General features: G+C 40.7%; 1 protein-coding gene across 3 annotated transcripts in view; it reads right to left on the minus strand.

Annotated features, from left to right (window-relative positions):
* Nucleotides 1–19857, minus strand: part of REXO1 (RNA exonuclease 1 homolog) — a 70372-nt gene that overhangs the window by 7877 nt on the left and 42638 nt on the right. For 2 of the 3 annotated variants that reach the window (XM_075282905.1, XM_075282896.1), the window contains 3 exons: nt 17082–17197; nt 11297–11435; nt 2377–2497 (listed from right to left, as the gene is read on the minus strand). In XM_075282905.1, the coding sequence (XP_075139006.1) occupies nt 2377–2497; nt 11297–11435; nt 17082–17197 (376 nt within the window). The remainder of the gene's footprint in view (nt 1–2376; nt 2498–11296; nt 11436–17081; nt 17198–19857) is intronic. The other variant, XM_075282914.1, reaches the window with a different exon arrangement.

A 19857-nucleotide genomic window follows, 5' to 3' on the forward strand; every position in this document is an offset into this window, starting at 1 on the left:
AACAATATTCAAAATTTTCAAGAAATTTTCAAAACCCATTTTTTAAGGGACTAATCCAGTTATGAAGGGGTTTTGAAAGACCCTTGTATTAAAGCCCCCCATAAATCACCCCATTTTCAAAACTGCACTCCTTAAATAAGCCAAAACAACATATGCCTAGTAATTTAACCCTATAAGTGCTTAACAGGAATTAATACAAAATGGAGGTGAAATTTTCAAATTTGATTTTATTTTACTAATATTTTCGTTTAGCCCTACAATTTGCACATTCACAAGGGGTTAAAGGAGAAAACGCATCCCACAATTTGTTAGGCAAGTTCTCCCAACTACCACAGTACCCCACTTGTGGGTGTAAACTAATATATGGACACACCGCGAGGCGCAGAAGGGAAGGCGCGCCAAGGAGCTTTTAGAGGGCAGATCTGGCTGTGAGCAGTTTCAGGAACCATGACGCATTTACAAAGGCCTTGAGGTGTCAAAACAGTGGAAACCTCTAGAAAGTGACCCCCCCCCCCCCATTTTGAAAACCGCACCCCTCAAAGAATTCATCAAGTGATGTAGTAGCATTAGTAACCCAGAAGTGAATGTGTAAGCTGTGCGGAGTAAATTGGGTACACCAAGTCCCATTCTATTTTCCCACTAGCTCTTATGACACGGATTGGGAAGAGGGGCATTCTGGGGGGTCAGCGCTGGTGTATTCTCTCTCACAAGCTCTAAATATGGGGTGTCCCCTGAAAACACTCGCACAGCTTACACATTTCCTTCTAGTCGCAGCCACTTATGTCCTAATGATTTGGCGACTTTTGGGGTTTTTGTCTTCACATTGTACAAGCTAGATTTTTATTTTTATCTTCTGGCAATGTGGACATATGAGGGCTTAGTGTTTGCGGTATTAGATGTGCTTCTCAATGCCACCATTTTGGTGCCTGTAACTTATTGACTACATTTTATTAACTCTTTCTGGGTGGGATGTAAAAGGAAACATCAATTCTGCCATTGCTTTTTAGCATTTATTTTTTTTCCCGTGCAGCGTACACTATAAGTAACATGTTACCTTTATTCTGTGGGTCGGTACGGTTACGGTGATACCTCATTTATATGATTTTTTAATGCGTTGCTATTTATGCAGAATAAAATTCAATTTAGGGAAAAAAATCTATTTTTGCATCGCCATCTTCTGAAAGGCACAACGTTTTTATTTTTCGCTAGACAGAGCTGGTTGAGGGCTTATTTTTTGCGGGAAGACCTCTTCTTTTTATTGGTACCATTTTGGTTTTCATCTGACCATTTAATTACTTTTTATTGAACATTTTGTAAGGGAAAGGTGGTGAATAATCATTATTTTGTGCGGTTTTCTATGGGGTTTTTTTACGCCGTTCGGGTTAAATAATGTTTTAATTTTATTGTTCAGGTTATTACGGACGCGGCGATACCAAATATGTAATGTTTTTTTCTTTTTTTCTTTAGTTTACATAATAAAGCATTTTATATGGGGAAAAAGGGATTTTTGGGGCTTTATTTATTTCTAATTTATTTTAAACTTATTTAAACTTTATTTTTACTTTCTTCTAACTTTTTTTTTCTGTCCCCATGGGGGATTGAAGCAGTGATCGGCTGATCACTGCTTCAATAGAGATACGCTGCAATACACGTGTTACACGTGTATTGCAGTGTATAGGAAGCTGTCAGCCTGTGTAGACGCACAGGCTGACAGCTTCATTTACGGCAGGATCAGCCAGCTGCGAGGACGGGGTAAGTGATGGGGCAGACCCGGGGTCACTGATCAGACCCCGGGCCGCCCCCTACGAACACCGGCACCCCCCGAAACCGGTACGGGGGTGCCGATCGGCACCATATTACACTGTAACCCCGGAGGTGCCGGTGGTCATGTTGACCGCTGGCATATCAGGGGTTAACACCCGCGATCGGACCCGGTTCCGACCGCGGGTGTTACAGGGCATAGTCAGCCGTGTAGTACGGCTGACAACCGCTGTGCATGGTGCGCACACAGTTTCTGTGTGCGCACCATGCATCCGCAGTAATAGTACGGTGGTTTGCGGGAAGCCCTTCCCTGCAGCGCCGTACTATTACGGCGCATGTCGGGAAGGGGTTAAAAGCTACAGGAAGCGACTAGAGGATTGGATCCCAATCCAAGTGAACCAAACAGCTCCTTTGTAGATGTAATAAAAGTTGAATTTCTCAGTAACAAGACTATTTTGATGCAAAAGGTATGTTCACATTGCCACTAACCAGCTATGCAACAGTATGAATGTGGTTTAGAATTTGGTGATGGCAGACTCCCTTTAAATGCTGAAAATATACGGGAAAATTACAAAGGTTTCATTTACCTTTGAGTGAGACACCACAGATACTTACCATTGTCCTGAATAATACGCTTAAGATAGTCAGCCATTAACGAACGGAGTGCACGCTTGTATGGCAGTCCTAGGCGATGAGGAAAGACAATGGCAGTATCCACTACAGTGGGGTGAATAAGCTTTAAAGAAAATCATAAGCAGTATTTTAGAAAAGAATATTTCATATTTAATAATACTGGTGTCAAAACATGATTTGTAGTACACTATGTGAATTAGTTAAATTGTTACTAAACTTCCAACAACAATTATAACAGTGTGTGTACATAAGGGAAACGCTATTTCTAGTCTTACAAAAATACGAAAAACATAAGATATATTTTGAAGTTTTTCCCTATGCAGGCTATACGCTGCTGAGCATAAAGGGTAACAATGTTTTGAACTCTTGACTTTCAGGTTCCATATCTCATCATCCACTATAGTTTTGAACAGGAGACTACCATCATTTTATAGACCATCTTGGCTATCTTTATACATATGTTTGACTTGTAATTATGTAGCATAAGATTAGTTATGCAGATTCTTGACATGTAACTGCATTGTTACAGTTTTGCTCGTTAAATCCCAGAGGTCTCTTCTACACATTCCCTATGTTGGTCAATACTGGTCGACTCACCTGGGTACGAATACAGCTTTTTCTTCAACTCTACATACATTGTTTGATTGGGTTGAGGTTTGGGCCCTATGGGGGTTACTCCAGCACCTGTCCTTCATAGTCATTGAGCCATTTATTTGCAAATATTGACATATGCTTCAGGTCGTTGTCCTGTTGGAACACTAAGTCGTCCTTTTCATACCTATTGTACTTGAGTGTACAAAGAAACTTGTTTTGTAGGATATTCACATATAGCTCAGCATTGAGACCACCATCGATCTTGGTAAAGTATCTAACGCCTTTGGCTGTAAAACAATCCCATATCATCAGGATTCTTCCACCAAACTTGACAGTTCTTTCAATTTCTCAATCTGTTAGCCCTCTTTTCCCTTGTTTCTTCCAGATCCATTTGTACCCATCAGAGCCTAAATTATTGACTTTTGTCTCATTGCTTTAAGTAACCCATTTCCAATCTTCTGTCCACTTTTTATACTTTCTTGCAAAATCGAGCCAATTCTTCTTAGGACTATGTTGAAGCCGAGACTTTCTTTACATTTTTTTTTTTTGCCACCATTCCAGACTTGTATAATACACGTTGCTTGCATGGACATCTGTGATCTCTTTTCTTGGGAAATCATCATCGTGGCTGATTCTCTATTTGAACCAGTGACCTCTAGCTTGGGAATCAACCTAAATAGCACACTGGTTTTTTTTTTAGGGAATGTGAGCACAGGTTTAAATTTACAGTATACAAGAAGAAAAAGATCTTTCCACCACCAGGAGCAAAACAGTAACAAGGCAGTTACATGACAAGAATCTGCATAACAAATCATATGCTAAATAGTTGCAAGTCAAATTTATGGATGAGGCAGCCAAGATTGTCTAGAAAATTATGGTATTTTCATTTCTCCTTGAGCAGGTGGGTAGTGACTAGTGATCACTGTCACAAAAAAAAAACAAACCTGAAAAAAACTGCTGTGTATGCTGACAATCAAAAAATGAGGATTAGTCTTATCCCTCGTTTTCTACTTAATATTAAAGCATGTAACACCCTGCATTAAAACATACCTTATAAACCAACTTTTAATAAGTTAACAGTGCAGGTGATTATAATAAATTTTGTAATATATGTCTTTAAAGAAATATGTTTTCTACTTTTTACATAGAAGTCTATGCGGAAGGGGGAGGAGGAAGTTGCTGGAAAAGTTACACACAACTGCTGCTACTACACTGAATCATAGAGCATAGCGCTACTGCTGTAATTGAAGACTTTACAATTGCACAGAATAATGCAATAAATCAGTTAGAAGCCTACCAACTTCCTTTTCCCTAGACTTCTATGTGTGAGCTTATTATGGAAACGGACTACATAAATAAATAAACCATCTGAGTGAAAATAAGAAGTCCTAATAAGATATGTTACAAGATTTCTTATATTCAAATTTACTACTGTGAGGGGGAAAATACTGTATCTGTGTAAAGAGAGAGAGAGAGATTAGTTTTCAGCCATCTTGGTCTGCATATTCCATTTTGTTCTAAATCCTCTATTATATTAGAAGACTTTTTGCATGTATCCTATTATTCTCCTTGAAAGAATTTGCTATTCTGTTCAGAATGTTCCTAAGTTTATCATGTCCTATAACAAAACACAGAATGTCCACAAGATATGAAACCAGTTCTAATCTCTTGTTTTGTGTAGCATCCTGTAAACTCAGAGTAGGGGAATATAACCTACCCAAAATGGGACATTTTAAAATATAGCCTTTATTGGTTCAATTAAAATACCCAAAGGAACAAACAAAAATTTCCCCATTAAAAAAGAAAGGAAAGGAGAACGGACAGAGTAGTGTGACTCTGAAATTGCTATGTCAATTGGACAGCATTCACACCTAGCAGCTACTAGAGAACCACAGTGAGCAATCTGATTTACTTGTGTGGAATCTCACAACACTCCTAAGACTGCACTTGTGTCCATATCATTAACACTTGGTTGTTCACTGGTATCTGTGTACTGCTAGGCTAATCCTTGCTTTCTGATAGCCAATTCCTCCTTCTTAACCACTATTGTATTAACCCTTTTCTCATATGCTAATAGTGCACTGCCGATAACTTGTTTGTATAGCTGAGTAGGGAGAAGTTTACTGACTCACACCTATCAGGGAATCATTGAACTAACAATAGGGCAAGCTAGACACTTATCTCTTATCTCGCCCATTCTACCACCTCAATCTGTCACCTGACCGCTTTCAATGTCCCTTTACTATCGGACACATCATCAGAGGTGTCATTTCTATTGTTTTTTTCTGACACTGGAGTATGCTTTGTATATTCAGTATAGCCCCCCCCCCCCCCTCAGCATTGATAACAGCCAAGCGAGTGAACTAGGAGCCCAGTCTTTTAAAGCCCAGGGACCGCCCTTCATCCAAGCTCTAACCAATCAGGGAGCTTGAAGGTCCAGCTTGATCTCTGCCTCACCTGAGGCTTAATCCCATGAGCATGTGCCGACCGGTGGCCAATAGAGAGAGGCCATACGGCCAAACCTCCCCAAGTCCCGCCCACACTGGCGAGTAACAACAAAACAAACTAGCATGGCTATCGATTACAGGTAAGAATATTCCAGCAATGCCTAAGAACGGCGTTCTATCTCCTCAGGAGCCTTCCATAAGCGAGGGAGAGTGTCTCAGCATATATCACAAATCACTCCGTGATCTCCTATCTCAGTGTTCACCTATTCATGTTATTTCAGAGTAATATTATTACCATTTGTCCACAACCTCCCTATCATACTGTATTCCAGGACAACCATAATGATTCATTGCCATCCCTCTCGATACGTTATATCGCTCTTATCCCTCAGTTACAGGAACATGAAACTTTGAAGGTCACGGCATCCATTTTGGCAGACTGTGCTAGCATGATTAGAGACTAAAATGGTGGACACAGACAATCATGTGTTAACTCATGTATTGCTTATGCACGTATTTATCATTTGTAAACGCACCATTCTATACTCTGACCAATTATAATTCATATTTCTATGTGATATAGTTTGTTCTGCCTAAATTAGCATAAAGTCATTACCCCTTTATATAAGCTAAGTAACATGTAATAAATGTCAGAATACTTTGATACACAGCATCTGAGTGTGCGTATCTGAGTCCTCCAAGCTCGTCGGCCATTTTGTTTTAATTTGGAATCTACGGCATCCATTTTCTGTGGTGTTCCCCCAATCCTACTCATTTCTGAAAACATGTCATGTAATTGTAAGGACGCTTTAAAGGCTATGGACACAATTGTGCATAAAAAAGAAAGAAATTAAACTATAAAAAATAAAGAAATCCGCAAACTCATGTATTAAGAAGGGTTCACACTACTGTTGAATCCCTTTACAAAGGTGTCTGTTCAAAAACAAAACAAAAAATAAAAATAAATGGACACATCATAACGGACACTAACTGATGGCTAACAGTTACTGTCCATTATAAGTCCATTAGCCATAGACATGGACAGAAAAGTCCTGCATGTAGGATTTTTTTGTCCACTGCAAAAAAAAAAAAAAAAAGAACTTGGGTGTAAACAGACACAAGATAACATCCCATTGAAATGAATGAAAATTTCTGACGGTTCAGCTAGAGTCCATTGTTGAAATCTTGTAACAGACAAGAGCCACAGACACTGCTGACGGTCACCAACAGTAGTGTAAACGCTTACTAAGTAGATGAAGAAAAAAACGAGAAAAAAAAACAAAAAAAAATCCGTTTTTTTTCCCCCTTTTGTTTGCATTGAGCATTCCTTCTCCTGCATTCAGCAAACCCTTAATTCCAATTTACAACCTCTTCTACCTTTAGACTTTTGACTCAGGGATGTTTCAGAGTACTGGACACATGATTCCTTCTCAGTTTTCATTTTCACCTGCAGTTTCAGTTCAACTCTCCCCATTCTCTAACCATGTGCACAAAGCTGGATGTGACATACAGCTCCATTATAACTCATGATAAAGACAGTGTCCAGGAGCACATGGTAGGTAAATGACAGGACCCAGTAGAGAGGGCAACTATGTGTGAAATCCAATTTTGAATCTGGTTCCCTTGGCCTATCTACGCAAGACTCTTGTGCGTGGATTTCCCATCACAGGACTGTATCTTTGGTGAGCAGAATTGTCTGATTCTCCATAGTGACGGCATGCTAAACTGTACAAAACACAGAATTACTAGCCAAGGCTTGTTTTCACAAGGGTAAGGTCCAGTCAGAGGTCTCCTCTGACAGATTTTGCCGAGAACTGGAAAAGACAACTTACAGCGTACAACACATATGCAAGAAGACAAACTGTAAGAAAATTTCAAAGGGATTCTATCATTAGGAAAACTCATTTTTAACTAAGCATATATTTGCATAGCCTTTAGAAAGGCTATTCAGACATCCCTTTTATTTGTTAATCCTCTCAGCCATTTTTGAATTAGCCCGCTTTTATTGATATGCTAATTAGCCATCCAGGAGTACTGGAAGTTTACTGAGCATTGTCTGCTGTGTGTACACAAGGGACTCATCAGCCTTTCCTAGCTCTCACTTCCTCCCCCCCTTCCTGTTTACACACAGCAGACAGTGCTTAGTAAACTTCCAGTGCTCTTTGCTGGCTAATTAGCATATCAATAAAAGTGGGCTAATTGAAAAACGGCTGATGGGATTAACTACTAAAAGGTATGTCTGGACTAGCCTTTCTAAAGGCTATGCAAATACATTCTTAGGGCCCCTTCACACGGAGGATATTGGCTGATTTTGAACGTGTAAACGTTCCGAATCAGCAGCATTTAAAACAGGTCCCATTGCTTTCTATGGGAGTTGGCATACGCGCGCTCCCCATAGAAATGAATGGGAAAAAGCAGCCCATTCATTTCTATGGAGAGCGCACATATGCCGGCTCCCATAGAAAGCAATGGGACCTGTTTTAAACGCTGCTGATTCGGAACTTTTACACGTTCAAAATCAGCCAGCGTATCCTCCGTGTGAAGGGGCCTTCAGTTAAAAATGAGTTTTCCCAATGATAGACTTCCTTTAAGAAAAAGCAATCTGAAAAGAGAGGTTTATAACTCTCTACCAGTCAGTGACATTTTTCTAAGCTTTTCGAAGCTTTTTAGCTTTTGACTCCACATCTTCCAAACTCCACTACTCTTTTATTTTTAGTTTACAGAGGCATATGAGGGCGTAGTGTTTGCGGGACATTGTTCTTCGTAAAGCCACCATTTAATATTCTGTACAATGTACTGGGTAGCTCGAAAAAAAAAAAAAAAAAATCAAAATGGTAGAATTGGAGAAAAAGTGGACTTGTGCGTCTTTCCTACGGGCTTTGTTTTTAAAGCATTCACTGTACAGCCATGTCACCTGTATTTTGTTTTGGTACAATTCTGTGGATACCAAACTTAACCCCTTAAAGACTGAACCAATTTCTGTTTTTTTGTGTATCTGTTTTTTTCCTCCCCACCTTCCAAAAGCCATCATTTTTTTGGGGTGCCTACACATGGAGTTACTCTCCGTGCTTTTTGTCCATTTTACACGTGTAAAAATACACATGTAAAATGTAGTTAGCCATTGAGCTCAATGGCTTTTTTTCTTTTTTTTACCAGCATCTTTTTGCGCGCGAAAAGATATGCATTATACGAAAAAAATCATTGAACTCAATGGCTTACTACATTTTACACATGTATTTTTACACGTGTAAAATGTAGCAAAATGCACGGAGCATTACTCCGTGTGAAGGCACCCTGGTCCACAGAGTCACATGATGGCTTATTGTTTGCAGGACAAGTTGTTCTTTGTACAGGATATTGAATGGTATAAATTAAAGTCAATGATGACAGAATGTGACTTTAGAATTAGAATTTCTATTACTATTTCAGTTTGCTGTTCTGATCCTATGACGGATGAGAACAGCAGACTAAGTAGCAGAAATGTGAACCTAGTCTTAGTGCTGCAATACAGCTGATGAATCAACTGAAAAAGGAGACTAGAGGACAGCCAGGTAAGCCTATAAATATACATAAAATATGGGAATCCTTGGTGAATACACCTCATGAGCTTGAGTATTATCTTCAAGGACTGTTTGGATAGCCTGCATTGATTTGAACATTTACCGTATATACTCAATTATAAGCCGACCCGAATATAAGCCGAGGCCCCTAATTTTACCATAGAAAACTGGGAAAAGGCTCGAGTATAAGCCTAGAGGGGGGGGGGGGGGGGGGGGCAGAATACATATGTAAAAATAAGACTCCTATTGACTTCAATAACATTTTTTTTACACGTGTAAAAAAACCCATCAAAATACACGTGTAAAATGTAATTGAAGTTAATGGGAGTCTTATTTTTACACTTTTATTTTTTTTACACGTGTATTTTGCCAAAATACACATGCGTTTACTCCATGTGAACGGGCCCAAAAAGTCTGGTCATGTGCATTACAGCTTAGTAACTCCATGTTCCTCATAGTAATAGCAGTTAACCCCATCATGTTCCTCACATTAATCCACTGTGTGCCTCACATGAGTTACTGATATGTGGGATATAAGGAGTTAATAATTAGGTATCTCCATAATTAAGGTCCTTTATTAGTACCCCCATGTGTCTCACATATTAGTAACCCTTATATGAGGCACACAGGGGTTAATATGAGGGACATGATGGGGTTAACTGTTATTAATGTGAGGCACATGGAGTTACTGAAACTAAACTAATAACCCCAAATGCCTGACATTAATAGGCAGAGTAACTAAAGGAAGGTACCTGTGTGTGTCACTTTACTGTAGCTTCCTCTCCTCCATACAACAGACATCTTCTATAAGACACAATGAATCCTGCACATAATGGCCACTGACTTATCTGCAGATGTTACACTCGAGTTTCTAAAGGACCTTTGATGACATCAGTCACGTGACCTACATGACAAGCCAATCACAGAGCAGTAGCACTAAAGGACCTCCCCCTTTGTTTAATTTATGCAGTTCCTTCAAGACTCTGTGCTCAGTGGATCCTGACTCGAGTATAAGCCAAAAAATGGGGCTTTTCAGCATAAAAACTGTGCTGAAAAAGTTGGCTTATACTCTAGTATATACGGTATTTTATTCACGTTATCTACATTTCTGCCACCCCTCTGGTTTTCTGTCCATATGGGCCTATGCCATTAGTGGGCACTGAGAGCCTTCTCTGTGGGCACGTGCACGTAGCCCCATCCAGGCTCCTGGATTGCTCACCAACAGGGAATCTGAGACTGCTGTCCCAGAACCCCAAGTGAGCGATTCAGTGCTTCTTTCAGTTGTATGTGCAAACGTACATACACGTGAAGACTATCAGTGTAGGCTTAAACTAACAGAAAATTATGACCTCTGCCTCTATACAGGTGCAATGACATCATTCATCAGTACTTGCTTTGAACTGGTAGAAGGAGGTCGCCTTTCTTCTCTTCTTGAGAGTGTAGGTAAGTATAAGAGCACTTAATGGGGCCACTATGTATATTGTACTATGTGGAGGGCCAATGTGGGGTATATTGGCCTGTATGGGGGCCACAGTGGTGGATATCAGACTGTGTGGGCACCAATGTGGAGCAGTATCACTGAAAGCTCTGTAAAGCACCGTTTACACAACCGCATTTTGAGGGTGTGAATGGGGCTGTCTGCAATTGTTGATCCGTAGGGTATTAAGGTTAAATTGCCATGTTGGCATTTTGCAATAATTTGACTGGGTTGCAGTTTGAGGACTCTGTCTCTAAAAGGTTCGCCATCACTGGCCTAGGCAGTCTAATTCATTTATAGAACCTTTACATTTTATTTTCTTTGCTGCTGTTTGTACATTCTAATGTGATATGTTGCTGCTCCTGTATCTTATTTTGTATGTTGCATCTATATTCTTTGAGAAAAAAAAAAAAAAATTACCCGTCTTTTATTTAGTCAATTTCTTAAAGGGGCCTTCTCCACAAACAACCATACTTTTAAATTTGTAGACAGTTAAACATTTTTTGACGACTTTGCTGCGTTTAATGGTGATAGTCTTTTGTCTTACCAATGGATACAACCACAAATACAGGAACTTTCTATGGCCTGGCACTTGTCAGAAACCCAGTCATGATTTCCTTATAGAAGAGCAGGGAGGGACAGTGCTCTTCTATAACCCAGATATCCATTGCTCAACACAAAAGACACTAAGATGGTCAATTATTTATAGTTTTAAAAAAATTTAACTTTTAATTAATAAAACTTTCAATTGTCTACAAATTTAAATATGGTTATGAACAATGGAAAACCGCTTGAAATTATTTTCTCAAGACAGATTATCTTACCTTCAGAGCAAAAAGGTCGCTCTCCAAGCTATGGCCAATTAATACTGAATCACAGCTAAACATGCATAGTAAGACAGCCTGAACATCTCTCAAAGTGATGCTTGTGTTCTGTAGATCCTCTTCTGTAACACCAGAGAACCTTAGAAGATAAGAAAACAAATATATATCATCAGTGGACTGATAGGAATTCCTCCGTGACCTCTTAGCATAGAAAGTGCAGACATTTCAAAAAATAAATGTGTTCATTATGAAAACTGGGGTGAAACCTGGCAAATATTAGTTTGTTTTTTTTGTCTGCAATTAGAAACATCTCCTTGTCATTAAGCACGATCAGGTGCCATGGTCATACTCCCACACTTCCTCCCAAAGTTAGGCTGCGATGGCAGCCAAGAGCCTTCTAAAAACAAAATAAAAAAACAAAAAACACACACACTTGAAACAAACATTCACCCCCCCCCTTTCCAAATATGACAAATAAAAAAAAAAAAATTAAACCTACATAAGGTAATTCCTTGGCACTGCACATGAAATTTATAAGAAAATGGGAGTTTTGCTTCTGCTATCACTACTAGTACTATGGAACTACAAAGATTGTAAATTTGAACCATTTGACAATAGAGAATCTTCCTTCATAACTACACCAGTATTGTGTTCCTCATTGCTGCAGAAGAACGTGAAAATGCGGTTAGGAATGGGTGCTGCATCTGCATCTTAACTGCTGATAGCTCCACTTCTGTAACACAGAGCTGTGAGCATGTTTTTTTTTTGTTTTGTTTTTTTTTAATGGTATTCCTAGCTTTAAAATAACACCAAAACAACGGTTGTTGGTGCTACAATCCCAAAATTTTGAAGCTGAGGTGGTCAACCCTTGCAGGCTTTGGTGGGACTCTAAAGTTTTATATAGTACTGTGCAAATGTTTTAGGCAGGTATGGAAAAAAATGTATTGTTCGGTTCCTTACAGACACCGCAATCTGCAAATTGTGTCATTTTATTTTTTTATTAAACATTTTGAAATAGGGAGGGGTGTGGGGGAGGAATTAACTATGCTATGTAAAGGCATCTGACCTCTGCAATCTCACATGCACGGGTACCACTGCCTCTAGTAGGAAGGGAATATATTTTTTATACTCTACGCAATAATGCTCTGAGATTAGTGGTGAAAATCTTAATGACAGGTTCCCTTAAAGGGAAAAACGTTTCCTCAATAAAGTTGGTCCGCACTCCTTATGTCTCGTATTTTTTTTTTAAATTTAACTTTTAATAATCCATAAAAAAGGTATACAGTCCAAAAAACAAAAATACATAGACAGTGACAAAGAGTGGAAAAATTAAGTGTCCATAATAAAAAACGCCAACGCGTTTCGGGGAAGAGACCCCTTAGTCATGGCATACGTTGGCGTTTTTTATTATGGACACTTAATTTTTCCACTCTTTGTCACTGTCTATGTATTTTTGTTTTTTGGACTGTATACCTTTTTATGGATTATTAAAAGTTAAATTTTAAAAAAAATACGACACATAAGGAGTGCGGACCAACTTTATTGAGGAAACGTTTTTCGGTTTGGAGTTTATCCTTGAGATCCAGGATATGTGATCGTGCACCCCTTTTGGACTCAAGTATATTGGTGAGTTTAGAGCTTTACATTTTTTCACATTATAGTCTGTCCCTTAAAGGGAGTCTATCATCACCCCCAGCTACTTTAAACCACTCCCATAGTGCTGTAGATGCTGTTAGAATAAAAGTAAAAAACTTGTCCCCCAAGCAGTGAGATTTGATCCTCCTTGTGGCAGTTGATCCTCACAATGCCCAGGGAGATGAGCTGAATGCAGTAAGGCCTCAGCATTGCTCAATAATAGAAGAAAACTCCTCCTGCGCTCCAAGATCCTCATTTGAATAAAGAATAAAAGTGCTTTTTCTATGCATCCCTGGGGCTCTGAAACTTAATAAATGTTTTGTTTTTTATTCTGCCATCAGCATCTACAGCACTATGGGAGTGGTTTAAAGTAGATGGGGGCAGTGATAGATTCCCTTTAATGGATTCCCATCTTAACAAGTTATCCCCTATCTATAGGACAGGTGATCACTTACTGACTGGTAGTAATCTGGCCACTTATCTCCCACCTATCAGGAGAACAGGGAGTTTTGTGCCCCATTCTAAGTGGAGTGGTAGTCAGGCCAATGCACACACACTGCTCCATTTATTTCAATGGAAGCTTCAGAGGTGGCCCATTGCTGTACTTCAACTATCACTGACACACTCGCAACATACAAAACCCAAAACACACAAGGAATACTCCTCTCAAAAAGTTATTTGTAAAGTATATAAAAGTTTATTTAGTAGAATGTTACATATAAAATTATATAAAATGATTATTTTATACTTCTGAGCAGAGAGAAAGGGAAGGAATACAGGAGGGTAGAAAATGAGCATGAAAAATAATACTCAATATAATATGGATCAATCAAACCAAGACTTAATATGAGCTAAATCATGCCCATTTCTTAGCACCCTGTCAAAATAAGGGCTCGTTCACATCTGCACCCGGTCTCCGTTCATGCAGGCTTCCGTTTCCTGCACAAAACCGAGCAGGAGACAGAAACCTGCAGGACTCTTTCAAACCCATTCATTTGAATGGGTTTGAAAGATGTCCGGCCGTGAGCGCCGGTGAGCGTTTTATGCTCTCCACCGCGAAACAGTTTTTTTGTTGTTTTTTTTAAATTGGACACAGAGTCGGACATGCAGTACTCTGTGTCCGGTTTAAAAAAAACTGTTTTGCAGCGGAGAGCATAAAATGCTCCATGGCGCTCACGGCCAGACCCGGTCTGACAGCTTTCGGTCTTCTGCATGCAGAAGACTGAAAGCTCAGAACGGTCTCCGGGCGCTAGTGTGAACCTAGCATAAGAGAAACATACATTAGACACTTTTCTACTGGTAACTTATGTTTGATAATACAAAGCATACCTTTGGACACTCTACTGTATATGGCGTACCTGTAAAACAAGAATTGCTGTTCCTTTGCTTAAGAGCAATACCACGTGGTAAACGCAGTTAAAATTCGTATTCCCTCCCACCTTCCCTGGCGCTTTTCTGGCACCAATAACTGTGCAGGGAAGGTGGCACAGGAAACAGGAAAACGTAGGCATTAGAGATGAGCGAACACTATTCGAAACAGCAGTTTCGAATAGCACGTTCCCATAGAAATGAATGGATGTAGCCGGCACGCAGGGGGTTAAGTGACCGGCCGCCGGCAAAGTCGGCCACTTCCATTCATTTCTATGGGAGCGTGCTATTCGGAACGGCTGTTGCAAATAGTGTTCGCTCATCTCTAGTAGGCATAAAAAAAAAAAAAAAAAAAAAAGTCATTGGCTGGCGATCAGGTGACCTCGGATTTATAAGAATAGTGTCAGCCATATTCGTTTCATATGCGGTTTGGAGAGCTAGGGAAAGACATCGTTAGCAGGGTGAGAAAGTTTAGCTTGTGCTAGGCAGGAAAAGTGAAAAACAACAGCTCTTTTCAGAGCTACACTACAGGAACAGTGTACCCATCAAAGGACGGGGGCGGGCACGTGGAAATCCAGCTGGGGATCCAGTCCACAGTCCAGGTACTGCCAGCAGTGCCCCTTGTCAGTAGCACAAGGGGGCGAGGACGAGGGGATCCAGGCCGCAGTAGCTCGACTTCAATTATATACTGGAGAGGGTAAAAAATATGCAAATCTATTCTCCAGGATGTAATCAGGAGAACAGTGCACTCTGTATGCTGCCCTCTAGAGGGCAGCATCCTTAACATCATGCATGACTTAGTTAAAAAGTCTAATATCATGATGTGGATTTAATTGCCAAATTAGTATTTCTATTCCAAAAGGAACAGATTCCCAGCTATGAACAGCGCTGTTTCGGCCTATTGGGCCATCCTCAGCATAGCACAGGAATACTGATTTGGCAGAGTGAGAGACTATAGATCAGGGTCAGGGGATAAGAGGGGCAGCCAGCAGTGCCACATCATCAAGCGGGGTGCAGGGTGTAGTGCTGACGAGGCCCGAGTACCAGGAACTTATACTAGGGTGGATAGCAGATATTGTGGACCCGAAACCAGCATGTCCCATCTACAGTACTGATGAGACACAGTTCCATGTTTCAGGGCTCCCCCCAAGGGCCTGAAAATTTATGTTTTAGGGCTCCCCCCAAGGGCCTGCAAAATAATTTTTTAGGGCTCCCCCAATGGCCTGAAGATTACTGTTTTAGGGCTCTCCCCAAGGGCCTGAAATCTAATTTTTTAGGGGTCACCCCAAAGGGCTAAAAACTAAAACACTGCTGGTTAAAGGCTCTACTCACCCCAAGGGCCAAAAAGTAAAACACTGCTGGTTAGAGGATCAGTTCACCCCAAGGGCCAAAAACTATGCTGGTTAGAGGCTCAACTCATCCCAAGGGCAAAAAAACTCCACTGGTGCAAGGCTGAACTAACTTAAAGGGCCTAAAACTATTTTGGTAAAAGGCTCAAGTCACCTCAAGGGCCTCAATCTCTGCTGGTAGCTCAACTTAAGGGCCTCTAACTTAATTTGGAAGGACTCACGTGAAGGGCCAGAAAAGTAATTTTTGAAGGTCTCACCACATCACACACACAATGACAGTTAAGGGTGGGGGCTTTTGGATTTCCCATTGCCCATGCCATCTGTGGTTGTCATGGGCAACGTGATTTAAAGGGGTGCATGCTAATGTTTCTTTAGCTTTACATTTGTGGTTCTGTCCATACAATTGTGGAGGAAAGAAGGCTTCCAACTATTTTTCCACTTTCATAGAGGTTCTATTGCGTTAGGAAAGTGTCTAGTTGATAGGCTGTGATAGTGGGTTAATACTGGGACTTGGGCGTGTTAGATGCCCCCAGGCATGCTTCCCCTGCTGTCCCAGTTGCATTCCAGAGGTGTTGGCATCATTTCCTGGGGTGTCATTGTGGACTTGGTGACTCTCCTGAGTCGAATAGTGGTTTCCCCTGGAACAAGCCTTTTTTCCCCATAGACTATAATGGGGTTCGATATTCGGTCGAATAGTTGAATATTGAGGGGCTATTCAAAACGAATATCGAATGTTTCACTACTTGCTCATCTCTAATATATACAGTATATATATATATATATATATATATATATATATATATACATATATATACATATATATACATATATATACACAGTGTGTATATTATATATATATATATATATATATACACACATATATATACACAGTGTATATATATATATATATATATATTATATATATATATATATATATATAAATGCCTTAACAAAATAGCTGTCAATAATAAAAAGAACCTAAAAGATACACCTGACAAATCCATTGCTGCTCTTCCTGCAGCGATGACACACCATACACCTATATCACAGCTGTAGCTAACCACAGCAGGGGTGTCAGCAAGTATGTAGTGGGAACACTGAATGGAAGAGTAGGGTGCACAAAGACTGTATATGACTTTTCTAATCCTGAAAAGGAACTTGTACATTTACCATTTTGATTTCATAAATAATGGGTAATCTATTATGTGTGTTTTTTACAATTCTACTTTAATACAGTTTGTTTCCAGGCCCTTTTTCTATATTAGTAACGCTTAGGCAAAAATCTGTCACTCTACACAGATTTAGAATTGGTGGTCTATTACCAGGAACCAACAAGAAAAATCAATTACAAAATATACATTTAAAAAAAAAAATAAATAAAAAAAAAAATAATAATATCATGAATTAGAATGCACTATTTTTCTCACAATCACCTTGTATTATAGTCCACAATTTTGTTGTCTGGTTGAACGAAAGTGTCATACACCACCTTAAGCTTTGAGTTCACAACAGTAACACGAGTCAACTCCAGTCCCTTTGTAGTGTAACACTGCAAACGAGAAGCAAAAATAAACAAACAAACATTCATTCTAGATTAACAAAATTATTAATAATGTAAAAAAACCAAAAAAAAAAACCACAAACCCCCCCCCCCAATATACTTTCTGTATCAATTCCTCATAGTTTTCTAGATCTCTGCTTGCTGTCATTCATTCTGCTTACTCCAAGTGGATAAAAATCAGTCCGTGGTCATGTGAGGTACTCGGCTCATTAAAGGGATTCTACCACTAAACTAACATTTTTTTCTACTAACCATGTCGGAATAGCCTTAAGAAAGACTATTTGTCTCCTACCTTTAGAGGTGGTCTCCGCTGCGCCGTTCCGTAGAAATAACGGTTTTAACCGGTATGCAAATGAGCTCTCCGCAGCAATGAGGGTGGGCCCCAGCGCTGAAACGCCGGTGAACGCGTCCCCATTGCTGCCCGAGAGCTGTTTCCAGAGCCGCCTCCTTCTTGAGCAGCAACTCCGCCTCTTCTGTCTTCTGATGTGGTCCAACTTCCGACGCCTGCGCAGTAGGCTCCTGTATTGAACTACAAGAGTGGCCTCCCAAAAATGGCCGCCGGCCATTTTTGGGTGGCCGCTCTTGCAGTTCAATACAGGAGCAGCCGGCGGCCATTTTTGGGTAGCCGCTGTATGCTCCTGTATTGAACTACAAGAGCAAGAGCTCTTGTAGTTTAATACAGGAGCCTACTGCGCAGGCGTCGGACCGCATCAGAGGACAGAAGAGGCGGAGTTGCTGCTCAAGAAGGAGGCGGCGCTGGAAACAGCTCTGGGGCAGCAATGGGGATGTGCTCACCGGCGTTTCAGCGATGGGGACCGTCCTCATTGCTGTGGAGAGCTAAATTGCATACCGGTTGAAACTGGTATTTCTACAGAACGGCGCGGCAGAGACCACATCTAAAGGTAGAAGACGAATAGCTTTTCTTAAGGCTATTCCGACGTGGTCAGTAAAAAAAAAAATGTTAGTTTAGTGGTAGAATCCCTTTAAAGTCCCCGTAACGAGCTGTGCACCTGTGTCTACATCACATGACCATGGACAGATTTATATCCACTAGAAGTAACAGAATGAATGACAGCAAGCCGAGATCTAGAAAGCTGTGACAAGCTGATGCAGAAAATATATTGGAACATTATATAGCTTTTCATTATACAAACAATAACTTTTGTTTCATAATATTGGCCTGAAAATGAACATCCCCTTCAAGTATTAAAGGGTTGTGCAGGATAAACTAAGAATTAACCCTTAAACTAAACTCCCTCCCCTAGCTAAACTAATTTACTTCAATGAAAAAAAAAAAAAAAAAAAAAGGGATTTGTGTGTACTCACCTGTAAAATCCTTTTCTCGTTGTTTCACTGGGGGACACAGCACCTTGGGTATAAACCTGGTCACTAGGAGGCGGACACTATGGAAATGAAAGTGGTTGGCTCCGCCCACACAGGCTATAACCTCTCACCGGTAGAATGCTCAGGCTGTTTTGTACCACAGCAGTAGGAGAGAGTCTCATAATGAGAATTATACATGGAACCAATAACCACCAAAAAAAACTAAACTCGTGAAGGAGAAAGAAACCCCAACCCTGTGCAAAAAAACTTAAATACGGGTGGGACCTGTGTCCCCCAGTGAAACAACGAGAAAAGGATTTTACAGGTGAGTGCACAAAAATCCCTTTTTCTTGCCTATTTCAATGGGGGAGGGGCACACAGCACCTTGGGGCGTCCAACAGCAGTCCCAGAGGAAGGAAAAAAAAAATAGACAATCTTGCGAACAATCATCGCACTGCTGCCTGCAGAACCTTTCGACCCAAACTGACATCGACAGAAGACAGAATGGATCTGGTAAAACTTAGTGAAGGTGTATACCGAAGCCCAGGTGGCAGCCTTGCAGACCTGGGAAACAGAAGCCTGATGCCGAACAGCCCAGGAGGCACCAACAGCCCTAGGAGAGTGAGCCGTCACACGGAAGGGAGGATCCCTACCCTTAAGCCGACAGGCTTCCTAGATGACAGACCGAATCCATCTAGAGATGGATACCTTGGAAGCAGGTAAGACCTTCCTGGCGCCCCCTGGAATAACAAAAAGAACATCACAGTGCCGAACAACATCCAGGTAGTGGAGGGAGCGCTCGTGAGGATGCTTTGGCTCTGGACAAAAGGACGGCAAGACAATGTCCTCATTGATATGAAAAGAGGATACCATCTTGGGAGGAAAAGATGGGAGGGAGACGAAGCACAACTTTGTCCTTATGTGTAACCAAAAAGGGGGGCTGGTGTGACAAAGCCACCAGCTCGGAAACCCTACGAATTGAAGGGATTGGGACCAAAGATGCCACCTTCCAAGAAAGGAGACAAAGCGAGATCTCCCTTAGAGGCTCAAAAGGAGGAGCCTGTAGAACTTCCAGGACGAGGTTGAGATCCCAAGGATCAATAGGAGGCCGGTAAGGAGTAACACAATGCGCCACCCCCTGAAGAAAAGTCTTTACCTGAGGCAAGAAGGCTATAGCCTTCTGAAAAAGAATGGAAAGCACCGAGATCTGACCCCTCAGGGTAGAGAGACCAAGACCCTGGTCCAGCCCAGACTGCAGAAATGCCAGGACCCTGGGCAAGGAAAAAACAAGAGGATGACACTCTTCTGCTTCACACCAATGGACG

Source organism: Leptodactylus fuscus, chromosome 1 (assembly GCF_031893055.1).
Source record: "Leptodactylus fuscus isolate aLepFus1 chromosome 1, aLepFus1.hap2, whole genome shotgun sequence".
Classification (NCBI taxonomy): Eukaryota; Metazoa; Chordata; class Amphibia; order Anura; family Leptodactylidae; genus Leptodactylus; species Leptodactylus fuscus.